At 42.0% G+C, this 16106-nt stretch overlaps 2 protein-coding genes and 1 long non-coding RNA gene across 3 annotated transcripts; 2 read left to right on the plus strand and 1 right to left on the minus strand.

Annotated features, from left to right (window-relative positions):
- Nucleotides 1-707: 707 nt before the first annotated feature.
- On the plus strand, nucleotides 708-1520 carry LOC134006177 (uncharacterized). The gene is made up of 3 exons (XR_009927923.1): nucleotides 708-727; nucleotides 1273-1311; nucleotides 1435-1520. It is a non-coding gene; the product is annotated as an uncharacterized LOC134006177 (long non-coding RNA).
- LOC134006255 (Fc receptor-like protein 5) lies at nucleotides 1521-6433 on the plus strand (the record flags this gene model as incomplete). Its single annotated transcript, XM_062445343.1, has 7 exons — nucleotides 1521-1549; nucleotides 2106-2254; nucleotides 3483-3722; nucleotides 4941-5225; nucleotides 5590-5829; nucleotides 5961-6089; nucleotides 6321-6433. Coding segments are annotated over 7 exons (1185 nt in total), but the record flags the coding sequence as incomplete, so codon positions are not given.
- Nucleotides 6434-8263: 1830 nt separating this feature from the next.
- On the minus strand, nucleotides 8264-13383 carry LOC134006257 (Fc receptor-like protein 5). Its single transcript, XM_062445344.1, has 5 exons — nucleotides 13353-13383; nucleotides 9068-9331; nucleotides 8750-8989; nucleotides 8531-8674; nucleotides 8264-8373 (listed from the first exon to the last, which is right to left on the minus strand). Exons 1-5 carry the CDS (start codon nucleotides 13381-13383, stop codon nucleotides 8264-8266), a joined length of 789 nt encoding a protein of 262 aa, XP_062301328.1.
- Nucleotides 13384-16106: the final 2723 nt, after the last annotated feature.

The raw sequence follows: 16106 nt of genomic DNA on the forward strand, positions 1-16106 counted from the left end.
AAAAAGTCTCTTGGACCCATATTCTCACAAAATGGCTCAATAGCGCCCCCTAGAAAATTAAAAAAATCAAGCCCCTCGTCACAGATTGATATAGACATACGAAATTCGGTACACATATGTATCGTGTAAAGACGCACTAAAAAGTCTCTCGGACCCATACCCTCACTCCAACAGGAAGTCAGCCATTTTGAATCAAATTTGTTTGTTTCCATTTGAATTAGAAGATGCGTCACGGCAAGTCTCGCCCAAATCCTTGCGGGGCAGTGGAGCTTGGGCCCGGTCATCGCTGCTTGCAGCTTTAATTATTATTATTATAATTTTTTTTTAAAGGATAAATATCCACTGATTTGCTGAATGCAGCTTATTAAATGTGATGATTAGTATCTGTAGAGTGGAGGTGGAGCTGGCAGATGTAACATAAACCAAACATGTTTGCAGCAGACATGAAAACATGTGAAGATGTCATAAAAGTCATTTTTCACTATATTTTAGATTTATAATAATAACTGTGCATCTTGCCGAAGCTGCTTTGTGCTGCTGTTGTTTTCTGAGGTGCAAAAAAAACAAAGTGGAACAGGAAGTGATCTCTTGTTTCCTATGTGTGGTTAAAACATGCATAAAAAAAGGTGTTAGAATAAGTTCTCCTCCCACTGCCCGTCGTGGTGGAGTTAGTTTCACCACATTTGCTAGTAGACGGTCAACATGAAGGCAGCTCTGCACCTCGTCTGTAAGTAGAAAAAAACTTTATTTAATGTTTAACCAACACTTCTATAGTTCAGCTTTATTTATAAGGTAAAACCTGCTGGATTGTTTCACTGTGGTGATGTTAAATTATTCTTTGGAAACAATTAGTTTGATTAATTTCCTGTTGATCAACACACACACACACACACACACACACACACACACACACACACACACACACACACACACACACACGCACACAAACACACACATATACACACACACACACACACACACACACACACACACACACACACACACACACACACACACACACACACTTAAGTCACTTTTAGGGACATGACTTACATTAATTTCCTGGACTCTTACTCTAACTTTAACCACTGACCCAGAAGTCAACATGTTCCTAACTGGGGACACAAGCTGCCCAATCTACTGGTTGTAAGTCTGATGCTTGTCCCTGAAAGTGATTTAAGTCTGACACACACACACACACACACACACACACACACACACACACACACACACACACACACGCTGTTGTCTGACTGTGCCATGCCGTTTCAGTGTTGTGGAGCGTCAGCGTCAAATCTGCTCACAGACCTGGTGAGTTTGACACACTTCTTCATTGCTGTAGCTGCAGACAAGTTTCCTGCTTCTGCCTTCACACCTGATCTCTATCAACCCACACAAACAGTCTTTCTATCTTTCCTCATCTGTCTCTTCCAGCCTCTGTGACCGTCGCTGCCAATCACTCTCAGTACTTTGAGTACGGCACCATCAGTGTGAGCTGTGAGCAGTTCAGCCCTGGTGAATGGAAGGTGTGGAGATACACATCTGGCAGGTTAGTTTCCCACCAACTCAACACAATACATCTGGCAAACGTTCAGTCTCTGCTGATCATCCATCAGATTTTAGATTGATTTCCTGCCAACTTCCTGTAGACAGAGAGGGACAAATCTGCTTACATGGCGGTGGATGCTATGAACTTGTTAGCCACGGTTAGCCACGGTTAGCGACCCACGAGTCTAGCGTGTTGTTGTTGTACGTCATCAAGCGCCGGTACACGTCCCATGCTGTATCATGTAAACTCGGAAATGCTGAAGCCTACAGAACAAACATCGGTTATAAAAACCCGATACTGATACTTCCCGATATTACATTTTTAAGTAGATATCGGCCGATAATATCAGAGGGCCGATAATATCGGACATCCCTAATTATTATTCATTATATTCTATAAACGGTTCTCCTGGACCATAAAATAGTGATTGTGAATGTCTTTGTTTGCTCTCTGATGGCTTCATTAAGGATGATTGATGACTAATAATGAGTCAGAATATGAACAGTATGTGTAGTTTAATCGTGTGATCAGCTGATAAACTGATATTTGTTCCCAGTTTGAAGCTTTCCCAGTGTGGGAACGGCTGGGGCAGCCAGACGTCCTCCGCCTGCATCATCAGCTCAGCCAAACTGTCCGACAGCAGCGTTTACTGGTGTGAGTCCAAACACAGAGAGAGAAGCAGCACTGTTAACATCACTGTCACAGGTAAGAATCTCTCTCTGTCTCTCTGTGTCTCTCTCTCTCTCTCTCTTGTTGCGACTTGAGCTAATTCTACTTGCTAAATCATACGCTATGTGTTAGCTCAGTCTGTGTGTTCGTTAAATGAAAGGATAGGAGAAGATGAGCGGTCTCACAGGCTATTTTATTTAGCAGTAAATGAATAAAACATACAGAGCTCTGGGTCGAGATCTTCCTGTCCCTGATGAACAACAGTGTGTGTCAGTTCATGAAGTCTGACTCCTATCCTTTCCCTGACCCATTTATACAAAAATACAGAATGTTGATGCAATGTGTGAGGTGTTGTCGTCTCCTGATTGGCTGTTGATCTGACTCCATCCTCCATCTTCTCACAGTCCAGGATATGTGACCTTCCTGTGACCTCCTTAAACAGGCGCAATAGTGACTTCCATGTGACCCCCTTCTTCTGAAACTACACAATGCTGTGGGGGGTTTTATGGGTTAGTTCTGCATCGTTTAACAAAGGATGGTCAGGGCTCTGACTGAATGTTTGACCCCGCTCTCCTGTTAATAATAAACCTTTAACCTATACAAGTGGGACGTGTCAACATCAAGGATCTACCTATTTAATTACACTTCAGGGTAAACTGTCTTCCAGCTGGGATGCATTCTTATTACACAACAAGCTTATTGCTTTCAAATTGTTACACATAGGACCACATATTTATATGAAACAAACAACAAAGTAATTAATCCCCTTATCTGATATTTTAGCAGTGGCCAATTCATAGCATATATCTACACTCTCTCTCTCTCTCTCTCTCTCTCTCTCTCTCTCTCTCTGTCTCTCTCTCTCTCTCTCTCTGTCTCTCTCTCTCGCTCTCTTGCAGTCATGATCATGAGGCTAATTCATGCTAATATTGGAAAACTTTAATGCAACACTGTTGTTTTATATAGAAGTTGTTATTAAGAAAAGAGGAAGTGACATGAGATGATTCAGGCCCATAGTGACAGTGTTGTGTTCATACTGCTGTTGAAGTGCTGCCTCTTTGACTGCTGTAAATACATCACATCAGATAATGAAATTCTACAAGCCTCTTTGGGGATTTTCTGCATTGAATAGGTGTGAACGAAAGTTTCAGAAGCTTTAACAGACCAGTTACATCCCAAACCACCTTTATCCTTTTCCTTTTGTCTATCCTGTCACATTCAGTAACCATCACACTGACTGGTTTCCATCTGTCTCTGTGTTGAGGTGGATCAGTGATCCTGCAGAGTCCTGTCCTCCCTGTGATGGAGGGAGATGATGTCACTCTGCACTGTAAAACAAAGACCTCCAACCTCCCAGCTGATTTCTATAAAGATGGCTCCCTCATCAACACTGAACCTGCAGATAACATAACCATCCGCCATGTTTCCAAGTCTACTGAAGGCTTCTACAAGTGTAACAGCAGCAGTCATGGAGAGTCTCCATCCAGCTGGATCTCTGTCACAGGTGAGGAATCTAAAGACAAATCTTCAGACCTTGTAGCATTTATTGATGTTTGCAGGATTCTGTTCTCACACTGCAGTCATTAAAGAAGATTTCCAGATTATTATTCTCTTACCTCATGCAACACACAAGTTTTATTGTCTGATATGAGTGTATACTATGGACACCATGTACTTTCCCTCCAGTGGGGTGGTGATGTCTCGGTAGTTGGTGTACTGTGGCTTCAGCTCCCATTATCCCCACTGAAGGGCCTTTGAGCATGGCCTTTAACCCCCAGCTGCTTAGTCAGTGGCAGCAGATCAGACTGGTTGTACTGGGCAACCTCCAGGTGTGAATGTGATCAGGACATTCAAATGTGCTTTCAATGGAAGTGATGGAGGACTGTATCCACAGTGTGTCCACACAGTCATTTAAAGTAGATGAGCAGCTTCTATTGAGCTTCATCAGTGTGAGTTAGTCATATCAAGTGATATCTGACACATTTACAGTCTTTTTAGCATCAAATTCCCTCTTAAGGCTGATTTAGGCTTCTGCGTCGGAGTGACGGCGTAGGGGTCCACGTTCACGCGGACCCCTACGCCGTCGCCTGACGTGCACCTCCCCAGAAATGTAACTACGCGTCGAGGCAACGCAGACCGCAAGGGCTGAGATTGGTTTGCCTGGTAGCGACGTATTTCCGATATTGTGAACTTCCGGTTGCCTGCCTATACCCCGCCATTGGATCAGGGAGGTAAACACAAATAAAATGGACCAAGTAGAAGAGCGTCTTATTGAACAAGTGCACAAGTATGAGCATTTATACAACTTTTCATTGTCCCATTATAAAGACTGCCTTTCGGTTGCCATTGTTGTTTACTGTGACCGGAAAAGCCGGAAGCTAAACAAAGAATCAACTAGAGACACCGATAACCATTCAGGAAACGAGCACATCCCCCTACTGCTCTGGCGGTGAATTGCACCGCAACGACAAACGACGCATTCCCTCCACGCAGAACTTCGAAAAGTAAACGACAACTTTTAAATCCATGTTTCCACAGAAGGAGGACTGTGGATTTAGTCCTCCATCACTTCCATTGTAAACATGATGAAGGGATCTTCTAATGGTCAGTATGAACAGGAGGAATGATAACAGCAAGAAAAGAAACTTTAACACTCATTTAGGCTCCTGACTGTTGATTTGAAAAGATGTCCTCTAACAGTTTGTTTGGTGACTGTCTGCAGGGAACTCAGTCCGGGTCAATCTCACAGTGTCTCCTGACTCATCTCAGCACTTTGAGTACCGCAGTCTGAATCTGAGCTGTGGTGAGAACAGCAGCTTCACTGGATGGAATGTCCGAAGGTTCATCGATAAGAAAGCGATTACCAGCTGTGGAGATGACTGGGGGAGTCCAACTAGCTTCGGCTGTAAGATCCAGACCGCCAAGAGGCCCGACACCGGCATCTACTGGTGCGAAACTGATGCAAAGCAGCTCAGCAACTCTGTCAGCATCACTGTTCACGGTAGGAGCAGTAAGAAGAGGTTAGGATTGTTTACTAGTACGATATATAATCATTTTCTGCTTATCGATTCCTCATAAAAAACTTAAATGTGTTTAAAGTGTTTACATCAGATTTGAGGATAGGTTCTGTTTTTTCAAGCTTTTCTTACTACAATACTGATGTATCATTATGAAAGTGGGTATTGTTCGCTGTAATAATTCTTACTCTTCATACTGACCCTGAACATAACTACAATCTAAAGCCCTCCTTCCAAATTGGGCTAAAGTTAAAATGATGCGTCTGCAGTGTCAGTTAAATAGATCAATCGAGTTTGTATCTTTAAAAGTTACACATTTAATTAAAAATGTCAACTGCATGTGTTTATGTTTAGATGAATCAGTGATCCTGCAGAGTCCTGTCCTCCCTGTGATGGAGGGAGATGATGTCACTCTGCACTGTAAAACAAAGACCTCCAACCTCCCAGCTGATTTCTATAAAGATGGCTCCCTCATCAGGACTGAATCTGCAGGTCACATGACCATCCACCATGTTTCCAAGTCTGATGAAGGCCTCTACAAGTGTAACAGCAGTAGTCATGGAGAGTCTCCATCCAGCTGGCTGTTTGTCAGAGGTGAGGATATTTTAACAAACTAAGAAAAAACCAAATTAGGAAAATATAAAATAACAGCAGGCAGGTACTCTCTGACGTTAGTAGATCTTGATTTCAGACATTTACCTGACCAGCGGTGTTTGTCTTCATAGATTTGCCTCCAGCTGAAACTGAACCTGCTCGTGACTCTCTGCTGAGAATCATCCGACACGTAGTGAAGTTCGGCACATTCTCCATCACCACTGTCCTCATGGTGTTTTCATTTCTACACAAACCAAGAGGTAAAAGTCACTGACACCCCTAACTTCATCTATCTATCTATCTATCTATCTATCTATCTATCTATCTATCTATCTATCTATCTATCTATCTATCTATCTATCTATCTATCTATCTATCTATCTATCTATCTATCTATCTATCTATCTATCTGTCTATCTATCTATCTATCTATCTACTGTGCTTAACTTAAATAATTCACCTGATGATTATAAATGTATTACTGTCCTCAGCTCCCTCTGCAAAAAGAGGACCAGCTGACCAACAACAACAGGCCGTCTCCGTGGCAACGGCCCCGTCCCTGCCCACCGGGGAAGATGACGTCACCACCGAGCATCATTTCTAAGCATAACGACTGAGTCAGATGAGTTGTTAAGCTGTTTTTTTACATTTTTGTTTTGCATCTTTTGATTTTTTCAGCTTTTTAAAAAATTCTTCTCCAAAATGATGGAAAACTCGACCTAAAGCTATGAGAGTGACAGATGAAAACATTTATTAAATCTGGCTTTTAATTAGTGTCATTTTAACTTATTCTTAATAAACGTCAAATGTTTTTAAATTGATGAAATATATTATTATTTGTATATGCTGTTGTTTTATTGTATTGCACTTTGAGCTACATCCCTGTATGAAGGGTTCTCTTTACACAGTGTCGTCTTTGTTTCTGTTTGTGTTGTGAAGCTGTAGAGAATAAAAACTGCATTTTTACAAAGTGACTCTGTGTCAACAGTGACTCCTAGTGGTGGATCTGAAGAGGACACTTAACCCTCCTCGAGTCAAGGAAGGAAGGAAGGAAGGAAGGAAGGAAGGAAGGAAAGAAGGAAAGAAAGAAAGATGGAAGGATGGACGGGAGGAAGAAGGAAGGAAAGGAGGAAGGAAGGATGGAAGGAAGGAAGGAAGGAAGGAAGGAAAGGAGGGAGGAAGGAAGGAAGGGAGGAAAGGAAAGAAGGAAGGGAGGAAGGATAGGAAGGAAGGATGAAGGAAAAAAGGAAGGAAGGTAGGAAGGATGGAATGGAAGAAGAAGAAGGAAAGGAGGAAGGAAGGATGGAAGGGAGGAAGAAAGAAGGAAAGGAGGGAGGAAGGAAGGGAAGGAAAGAGGGAAGGAAGGAAGGAAAAAAAGGATGGAGGAAAGAAGGGAGGAAAGATGGTAAGGAGGAAGGAAGGAAGAGAAATAAAGGAGGGAGGGAGGAAGGAAAGAAAGAGAGAAGGAGGGAGGAAGGCCAGACGGAAGGAAGGAAATAAGGAACAGTCAAAACAGACGGGGTCAATTTGACCCGGGAGGACGAAGGTTAATCATATCAGGTGACTCCTAGTGGTGAATCTGAAGAAGACTCTTAATCATATCAACCAGCTGTGTTTGTGTCCAGATGTCATGACGACATATTTAACATCCCTGCAGAATCCAGACAGTTAATTCTTCGTTACGTCATGTCGAGGAAAAAAAAGTGATTCTCAGTCAAGAGTTGAAAGTTCACGACAGAGGAAATACTACTCAGGTATCCCAGCATGCTTCACACTCATGGAAGAAAGTAACTGAGTACATTTACTCAAGTACTTGTACTTTACTGTAGTACAGTTTGAGGTACTTGTACTTTACTGTAGTACAGTCTGAGGTACTAATACTTTACTGTAGTACAGTTTGAGGTACTTGTACTTTACTGCAGTACAGTTTGAGGTACTTGTACTTTACTGTAGTACAGTTTGAGGTACTTGTACTTTACTGTAGTACAGTTTGAGGTACTTGTACTTTACTGTAGTACAGTCTGAGGTACTTGTACTTTACTGTAGTATTTCCATGTGATGCTACTTTCTACATCTCAGAGGGAAATATTGTACTTTCTACTCCACTACATTTATTTAACAGCTTTAGTTACTTTTCAGATGCAGATTTGACACAATTGATAATATAACAAGCTTTATAAATACAACACATTGTTAAAGATGAAACCAAAAAGCAGTGTGTAGTCGGCTCACATTTCAGATGTCTATGAGTTGTTAACAGCTCCACCAAATACTGATTTTTCCCTCTAAACTTCTCACATGCTTTCATTTCAATAAATGTTCAAATGATCCAATATTTCAGCAAAAATCAGTGATTAGATTGGTAGGTAACAAAATATATAAAAGGTAATTTTACTGTTAGCAGAAAAAGCAAAAAGTATCTCTGTCCCAAATATTAGAAGTGATGCTCTGTGGTGACAGAAGCAACATCGTTGTGGTCATCATCCAATCCCTGCTCTGCCTGGGTGGGCGGGGTCATCTCCATGGAGACAGGCAGGTCATTTCCTGCAGTTAGAGCAGGTTAGAGAGAAAGTGTAGATACTTTATCACCTGTTAGCCAGTCATCCACACCAGAATGAACTTTCTGATTGATTGATTGATTGATTGATTGATTGATAGTTGCTGAGTGTCTGTAAGGTGAGTGAATGATTCAGAGTGTTACCTGTGGGTCTGTGTCGATATAAAGACACCATGAGGAGAGTGGAGATGAAGTATGGACAGAACACCACTAGGTGGCAGACCAGTCTGAATACAAGCTGGGGGGGAGCTGCAGATACAGGGGGCGGGGCTGTGGTTGTAGGTTTACCTGCAGAGAGAATCTCACCTGGTCAGATAAACATGTGGATGAAATAAGTGGTGAAATCAAAGGTAACTTCCTCACCTGTGACAGAGATCCAGCTGGATGGAGACTCTCCATGACTGCTGCTGTTACACTTGTAGAGGCCTTCATCAGACTTGGAAACATGGTGGATGGTCATGTGACCTGTAGGCTCAGTCCTGATGAGGGAGCCATCTTTATAGAAATCAGCTGGGAGGTTGGAGGTCTTTGTTTTACAGTGCAGAGTGGCATCATCTCCCTCCATCACAGGGAGGACAGGACTCTGCAGGATCACTGATTCATCTGAACACAGAGACAAACTACAGCATTTCATCATTTACACTCAGCTTCATCAATACTAACTCCACAGTCTGATCTTACCAGTGACAGTGATGTTGATGCTGTTACTGGTTGCTCCCTCTCTGGACTCACACCAGTAAACTCCACTGTCCAGTGGGATGATGTAGCTGAAGTTACAGAAAGAACCAGCTGATCTTCCCCCTTTAACTCCACACTCCTTCCTGGTGTCTCTGGTTGTGTTCCTCCTCAGCTTCCATCCAGCAGAGCTGTCGTCCTCCTCACAGCTCAGAGAAACAAACTCTCCTTCAAACATCTGAGAGCTGCTGGGACTCACAGTCAGAGAGGCTGAGAGGGAATTTATTGTATTTTAGGACAACAAGAAAGGAGTCACACAGTTTTCAAAAGTTAGACTGTAATTTACTAATAAAAATATTTTAAGGAAATACATAACTTAACAGCAAAAGAAGGGTGTGTAAATCAGTGTCTGCGACTAAAGATGCTGCTCATTAAATGGATTATTGTAATGTCCAGTAGGTGGTGCTATTTATAGCCTCTATTTCTTTACATTAGTAAAATAGTCTCCATTAAAAATCCTGTGAATCAGCTGTTAGTAGTTTCTATTTGCAGCGTCTGTTAGAGACCAGATCCTCTCATCTCCCAATGAAATGCCCTCCAGAACCAACATTAACTTATAATAAAACGGTCATTATTTATACTAATGAATTAGTATCAATTTAACCCTCCTGTTGTCCTCAAGTCAAGGAAGGAAGGAAGGAAGAGGGAGGAAGGGAGGAAGGGGGAAGGAAGGGAGGGAGGGAGGGAGGGTGGGAGGAAGAGGGAAGGAAGGTAGGGAGGAAGAGTGAAGGAAGGGAGGGAGGGAGGATGGAAGGGAGGAAGAAAGAAGAAAAGGAGGGAGGAACGGAGAAAGAAGGAATGAAATGAGGGAGGAAGAAGGAAGGAATGGAGGGAGGAAGGAAGTAAGGGAGGAAGAGGGATAGAAGGGGGGGGAGGAAGGCTGGAAGGGAGGAAGAAAGAAGGAAAGGAGGAAGAAAGAAGGAAAGGAGGGAGGAAGAAAGAAGGAAAGGAGGGAGGAAAGGAGAAAGAAGGAATGAAAGGAGGGAGGAAGAAGGAAGGAAAGGAAGAATGAAGGGAGTAAGGAAAGAAGGAAAGGTGAGGAAGGGAGAAAGAAGGAATGAAAGGAGGAAGGACCGTGGAAAGAAGGAAGGAAGGAAGGTAGGAGGGAAGGAGAAAGGAAGGGAGGAAAGAAGGAAAGGAGGACAGAGGAAAGAAGGAAGGGAGGAAGGAAGGGAGGAAGAAAGAAGGAAAGGAGGGAGGGAGGAAGGACAGACGGAAGGAGGGAAGGGAGGAAAGAAGGAACAGTCACAACAGACGGGGTCAATTTGACCCGGGAGGACGACACAAAGGTTAAAGGTTAACCGACCCTCTAACAGCAACCACAGCTGTATGTGACGAATGAAGAAGTGACTCTAAACATTTGTTGAGTCAACCTTAAATATGTTAGTGAATGAATGTGACTCATAGTTTTAAATTTTCACAACTCAAGAGACGACTAATCAGATTATTTATGTAGATGTAGGTTTGACAGCGGCGGCAGACGTCAAGTCGAGTTCTGAGTCTCGACTTTCACAAGTTGAGTTTCAGAACCTCGTCTGGTCCCAAAGTTTCACTTCACTCTGTGTGTGTTTGGTGATGTGATGATGAAAAAGCCTCTGAGTGTGTGTTTGGTGTGTCAACATTATATTTTTAATAATAATAATAATAATACATTTTATTTAAGGCGCCTTTCAGGGCACTCAAGGACGCCTTACACAACATATCAACGATTTAAAAGAGCAAAAGGACAACAAAAAAATCAGAAAACTGCAGGGTGGATGACAAATTAAAGTGAGTATGAAAGTTTGAAGAGGTGGGTTTTAAGGTGGATTTGAAGATGGAAAGAGAGTTAATGTTCCTGATGTCGGGGGGGGGGGCAGAGCGGCTGAAGGCTCTGGACCCCATGATGGACAGACGGGCAGAGGGAAAAGTGAGGCTGATGGAGGAGGCTGATCTGAGTGTTGATGGGGGGGGGGTAGGGTTAGGGTTAGGGTTGGGGGGAAAGAAGGAATGAAAGGAGGGAGGAAGAAGGAAGGAAAGGAGGGAGGAAGGGAGGAAGAAAGAAGGAAAGGAGGGAGGAAGAAGGAAGGAAAGGAGGGAGGAAGGGAGGAAGAAAGAAGGAAAGGAGGGAGGAAGGGAGAAAGGAAAAGAGGAAGGGTGGAAAGAAGGAAAGGAGGACAGAGGAATGAAGGAAGGGAGGAAGGAAGGACAGAAGGAAGGAATAAAGGGGGATGGAGGAAGGAAAGAAAGAGAGAAGGAGGGAGGGAGGAATGACAGATGGAAGGAAGGAAGGAAGGAAGGGAGGACAGAGGAAAGAAGGAAGGAAGGTAGGAGGGAGGGAGAAAGAAAAAGGTTGTGGATGGCCTTGAAAGTGTGAAGCAGGATTTTGAAGTCTATGTGAAATTTGACAGGAAGCCAGTGAAGTTGTTGAAGAACAGGACTGATATGATTAATGGATGGATTAATGTTTAATATTAATAATAATAATATTTCATACATTAGTTGTGATGCGTTAGACTGTCAGAGAAGTTTACTAACCTTGGTTCGTAGCGCAGCGCAGCAGCAGAACTAAAGAGAAATGAAACTCTGGTTAGTTTGAGATGAAAACTGAAACCACATAACAAAACTATTCTCCAGAGAACTGAGAAACACCGAGCTGATGCACAGTCAGAATACTGTCTGAATCAAGTCTGAATCTCTGGCACTCTGCACCAATTAGACCATTTTGGATACAAGTCACAAATCACATATCACATATATTAGGCTGCTGCATCCCCCCCCTATCCCCTCAACCCTGCATCTTAGGAGACATTTCATTAAAACTACACTGTTCACAGCCAAGAAAACAATCCTCCTAAACTGGAAAACAAGAAATCAACTGAACATCACACACTGGAACAATCTGTTAATAGATCAAATCACAATAGAAAAAATGTCTGCATTTATTAATCACAGCATTTATTCAAAAATCCACCTCTACAAATGCCACAGAATTTGCAACACACCTCTTTTTTCTCTTATTTATTCTATACTACAACATGACATATAATTGGCGGGTGCTCTCTAGCGCCACATAGTGGACACAGGCAGTGATATTTCACCACATCATGCAACGTCGTCAAATAAAAGCCTGCACATGAAGACGTCTAACCCTCCGACTGCGCCACAGCCCGACATGCATGAGGGGGCGAGGGCCCGTTCAGCGCTGCTTGCAGCTTTAATTATTATTATTTATTATTCTTTTTTTTTTGCTGCTGTTTTTATTAATATCATCATTATCACTGAAATATCCACACATATATACAAGCACTTAGAAAAATATAGAGACAGACACACACACACACACACTTACACACACACACACACACACACACACACATACACACACATACACGTGTTAGGTGGGCCAAAAAAATAAAAATACTGTCTGAATGAATCATATATGAAAAAGTTTATCAGACTACATTATTTCACTGTAAGTTGATGATGTCACTGTGTATCCTAAGAAGATGATATTAGGAATGTGTGTAAAATCAGAAGTTCAAATGTACAACATATCATCTCAATGTGCAACAATGCTGTGATAGTATACCAGACATTTTAAAACCGCTTGGCTAGAAATGTAAAATATATTTTTCTAACCTTAAATCTACAGTCTGACGTCTCGTTCTTTAGAGGAGAGGAAGCGATCTCTAACTGATCCACAGAGTTCAACCTACAATAAAAAGCTCCGAGACATTGCAGAAGGTAGAAATGTTATTAAATAACTCCTTATCATGTGTGGTAAACGTTTTGTTCAAGGTAAATTCATGAAAACTCTTTTCTACTTTTTCAGATTTTTTTTTTTTGCGTTTGTTTTTAAGCTAATCTTAGAAATGCAAATTAAATATAGTAATTCCAGCTTCTTAAATGTGAATATTTTCTGTTTTTTAGTCGTCTGTGACAGTAACCTGAATATCTTTGAGACATTTGAGGATGTAAATATTTCACCTTTAAAAAAAAAGAAAAATTATAGACCAAACAACTAATCAATATTGAAAATAATTGTTAATTACAGCCCTAAAATACATAGAAATCCATCAAATTATAAAACTAACTTAAATATGCTATGAGTTACTTCCCTCTTCTCTTCATGCTGATCAGTAAAATCTTCATTGTTGATGTTTATGTTCTAATATCCGTGTTGCACCTCGTATTAACCGCAGCAGATAATAACATCTGAATATGTTTAAACACAGCAGATCGTACTCACAGAGCAGCCACTGCAGAGACTCTCGCTCCATCCTAACGTTTACTGATATGAGTCTAACTTCCTCTCTGCAGGTCAGTGAAGCTACGAGGCGGCTTTTTTTCTTTCTTTCTTTTTTTGTCTGCAAATGTTGAACAGAAATAGATTAAAAAAAGTTTATATTAAATAGTTCCTTCAACCCTCCTGTTGTCCTCAAGTCAAGGAAGGAAGGAAGGAAGGAAAGGAGGGAGGGAGGAAGGAGGGAGGGAAGGAAGGAGGGAAGGAGTAAGGAAAGGAGGGAGGAAGGAAGGGAGGAAAGGAAAGAAGGAAGGGAGGAAGGGAGGAAGAAGGAAGGAAGAAAAGGAGGGAGGAAGGAAGGGAGGAAAGGAAAGAAGGAAGGAATGAAAGTAGGAGGGAGGGAGGAAAGAAGGAAAAGAAAGAAGGAAGGAAGGAAAGTAGGAGGGAGGGAGGAAAGAAGGAATGAGGGAGGGAGAAAGGAAAAGAGGAAGGGAGGGAGGGAGGAAAGAAGGACAGAGGAAAGAATGAAGGTAATGACGAGGAAACAAAGAGAGATGGAGGGATGGAGGAAGGAAAGAAGGAAGGAAGGAAGGGAGGAAAGAAGGAACAGTCAAAACAGACGGGGTCAATTCTTTCTTCTGGATTATGAGATCGTACATTAAGGCCTCATTGAAGTAATCTGCAAACTCATCACATTTAGATTGTTACTGTGGTTTGTGGAAGGATTAATGAGGTGAACACTGTTGTTAAAATACCCTCTGGAGTTGTTTATATTGGAATTTATTAGATTAGAAAAATAAAATTGCCCGGCAGTACGAATCGCTTTGTTTAATTTGTTCATTAAAATCGGTTTATGAACATGTAACTTTGTTTTGTGCCATCTTACGCAGTCCCTCTTTAATGTTGCTGTATCATTGTTCTTCTGTTCCTTTAACCTTTGTGTCGTCCTCCCGGGTCAAATTGACCCCATCTGTTTTGACTGTTCCTCCCTTCCTTCATTCCTTCCTTCCTTCCTTCCTTCCTTCTTTCCTTCCTTCCCTCCTCCCTCCCTCCTTTACTTCCTTCGTTCTTTCCTTCCTCCCTCCTTTCCTTCCTTCTTTCCTTCCTTCCCTCCTTCCTTCCTCTCTCCCTCCTTTACTTCCTTCCCTCCTTCCTTTTTTCCTTCCTTCCCTCCTTCCTTCTTTCCTTCCTCCCTCCTTTCCTTCCTTCCTCCCTCCTTTCCTTCCTTCTTTCCTTCCTTCCCTCCTTCCTTTTTTCCTTCCTTCCCTCCTTCCTCCTTTACTTCCTTCCTTCTTTCCTTCCTCCCTCCCTTCCTTCCTTCTTCCTCCCTTCCTTCCTTGACTCGAGGACAACAGGAGGGTTAAGTGGTGTCAGAGAACGGAAAGTGAAAGTGTTCATCTGATCATACAAACCTCCAGAAGGATGACTCGGAGCTTTTTGTACTAGTGTAGGAGGCTGAGCAGTAGAGTTTCCTGTGAGTATATCACACATATATTAACTGATAGGATTGAGTCTGTGCTTCACACTGGTAAATAATGCAGAGCTCCTCCGTTCTGCAGGAGCTGGGTGTTTCCTGCTCTGTGCTGACGGCTCAGTTCACAGCTCTGATCTCAGCCTGCTGGATCGTCTCTTATGAACATGGAGGTAAGCTGTTATTGTTATGATGATGTTTTAAGCACTGACAGTCTGATAACCTGCAGTCTGAGCAGAGCTGCATCATTGGTCAGTGATGTGTTTTATTGTCTCCATGTGGTTTATTTAAATTTAAAGGGTTAAAATGTGAAAATAAACGTATGAATAACTTGAAACACAAAAGACATAAACATGATGTTTAACCCTCCTGTTGTCCTCGAGTCAAGGAAGGGAGGAAGAAGGAAGGGAGGGAGGAAGGAAGGAAGGAAGGAAGGAAAGGAGAAAGGAAGGGAGGAAGAAGGAAGGAAAGGAGGGAGGGAGGGAGGAAGGAGGGAAGGAAGGAAGGAAGAAAAGGAGGGAAGGAAGTAAAGAAGGAAGGAGGGAGGGAGGGAGAAAGGAAAAGAGGCAGGGAGGAAGGAAGGAAAGAAGGATACGAAAGAAGGGAGGGAGGAAGGGAGGAAGGAAGGAAAGAAGTACATGAAAGAAGGGAGGGAGGAAAAAAGGAAAGAGGGAGGGAGAAAGGAAAAGAGGAAGGAAGGAAAGAAGGAAGGGAGGAAGGAAAGAAGGAGGGAGGGAGGAAGGAAGGAAGGAAGGAGGGAAAGAAGGAAAGAAGGAGGAAGGAAGGAAGAAAGGAAGGAAGGAGGGAAGGAAGAAAGGAAGGAAGGAAAGAAAGAAAGAAGGAGGGAGGGAGGGAGGAAAGAAGGATGTGAAAATAAACATATGAATAACTTGCACACATTCTTTTTTTGTGAACCCAGCATCAAATTTCTGCTTTTAATCCATTTAGAGAGAATATATTAGAGGATTATGGCAGAAATGTCTAAGTGGTGTAACCATAAAAACTTTGTACCAAATAATTCAACTTGCTTAAAAACAGTAAATTGTCAATAAAACACCATATCAACTAGTTTGGCATGATCTTACATTATAACTTTATATTAAATAAAGCTAATGGAATACAATTGTTATCAATATTACATTTACTCTGGTTACCATGGAGATCAGGAACCATTTACATGTTTTAAATGAAGTCATTATTAGTATAAGTCCACTTAAATACACTGTAGGTGATAAAATATGTAATATTTATCATTCTTTTGTGGTTACACCATTTGACATTTTCAGGAG

Source organism: Scomber scombrus, chromosome 23, assembly GCF_963691925.1.
Source record: "Scomber scombrus chromosome 23, fScoSco1.1, whole genome shotgun sequence".
Classification (NCBI taxonomy): domain Eukaryota; kingdom Metazoa; phylum Chordata; class Actinopteri; order Scombriformes; family Scombridae; genus Scomber; species Scomber scombrus.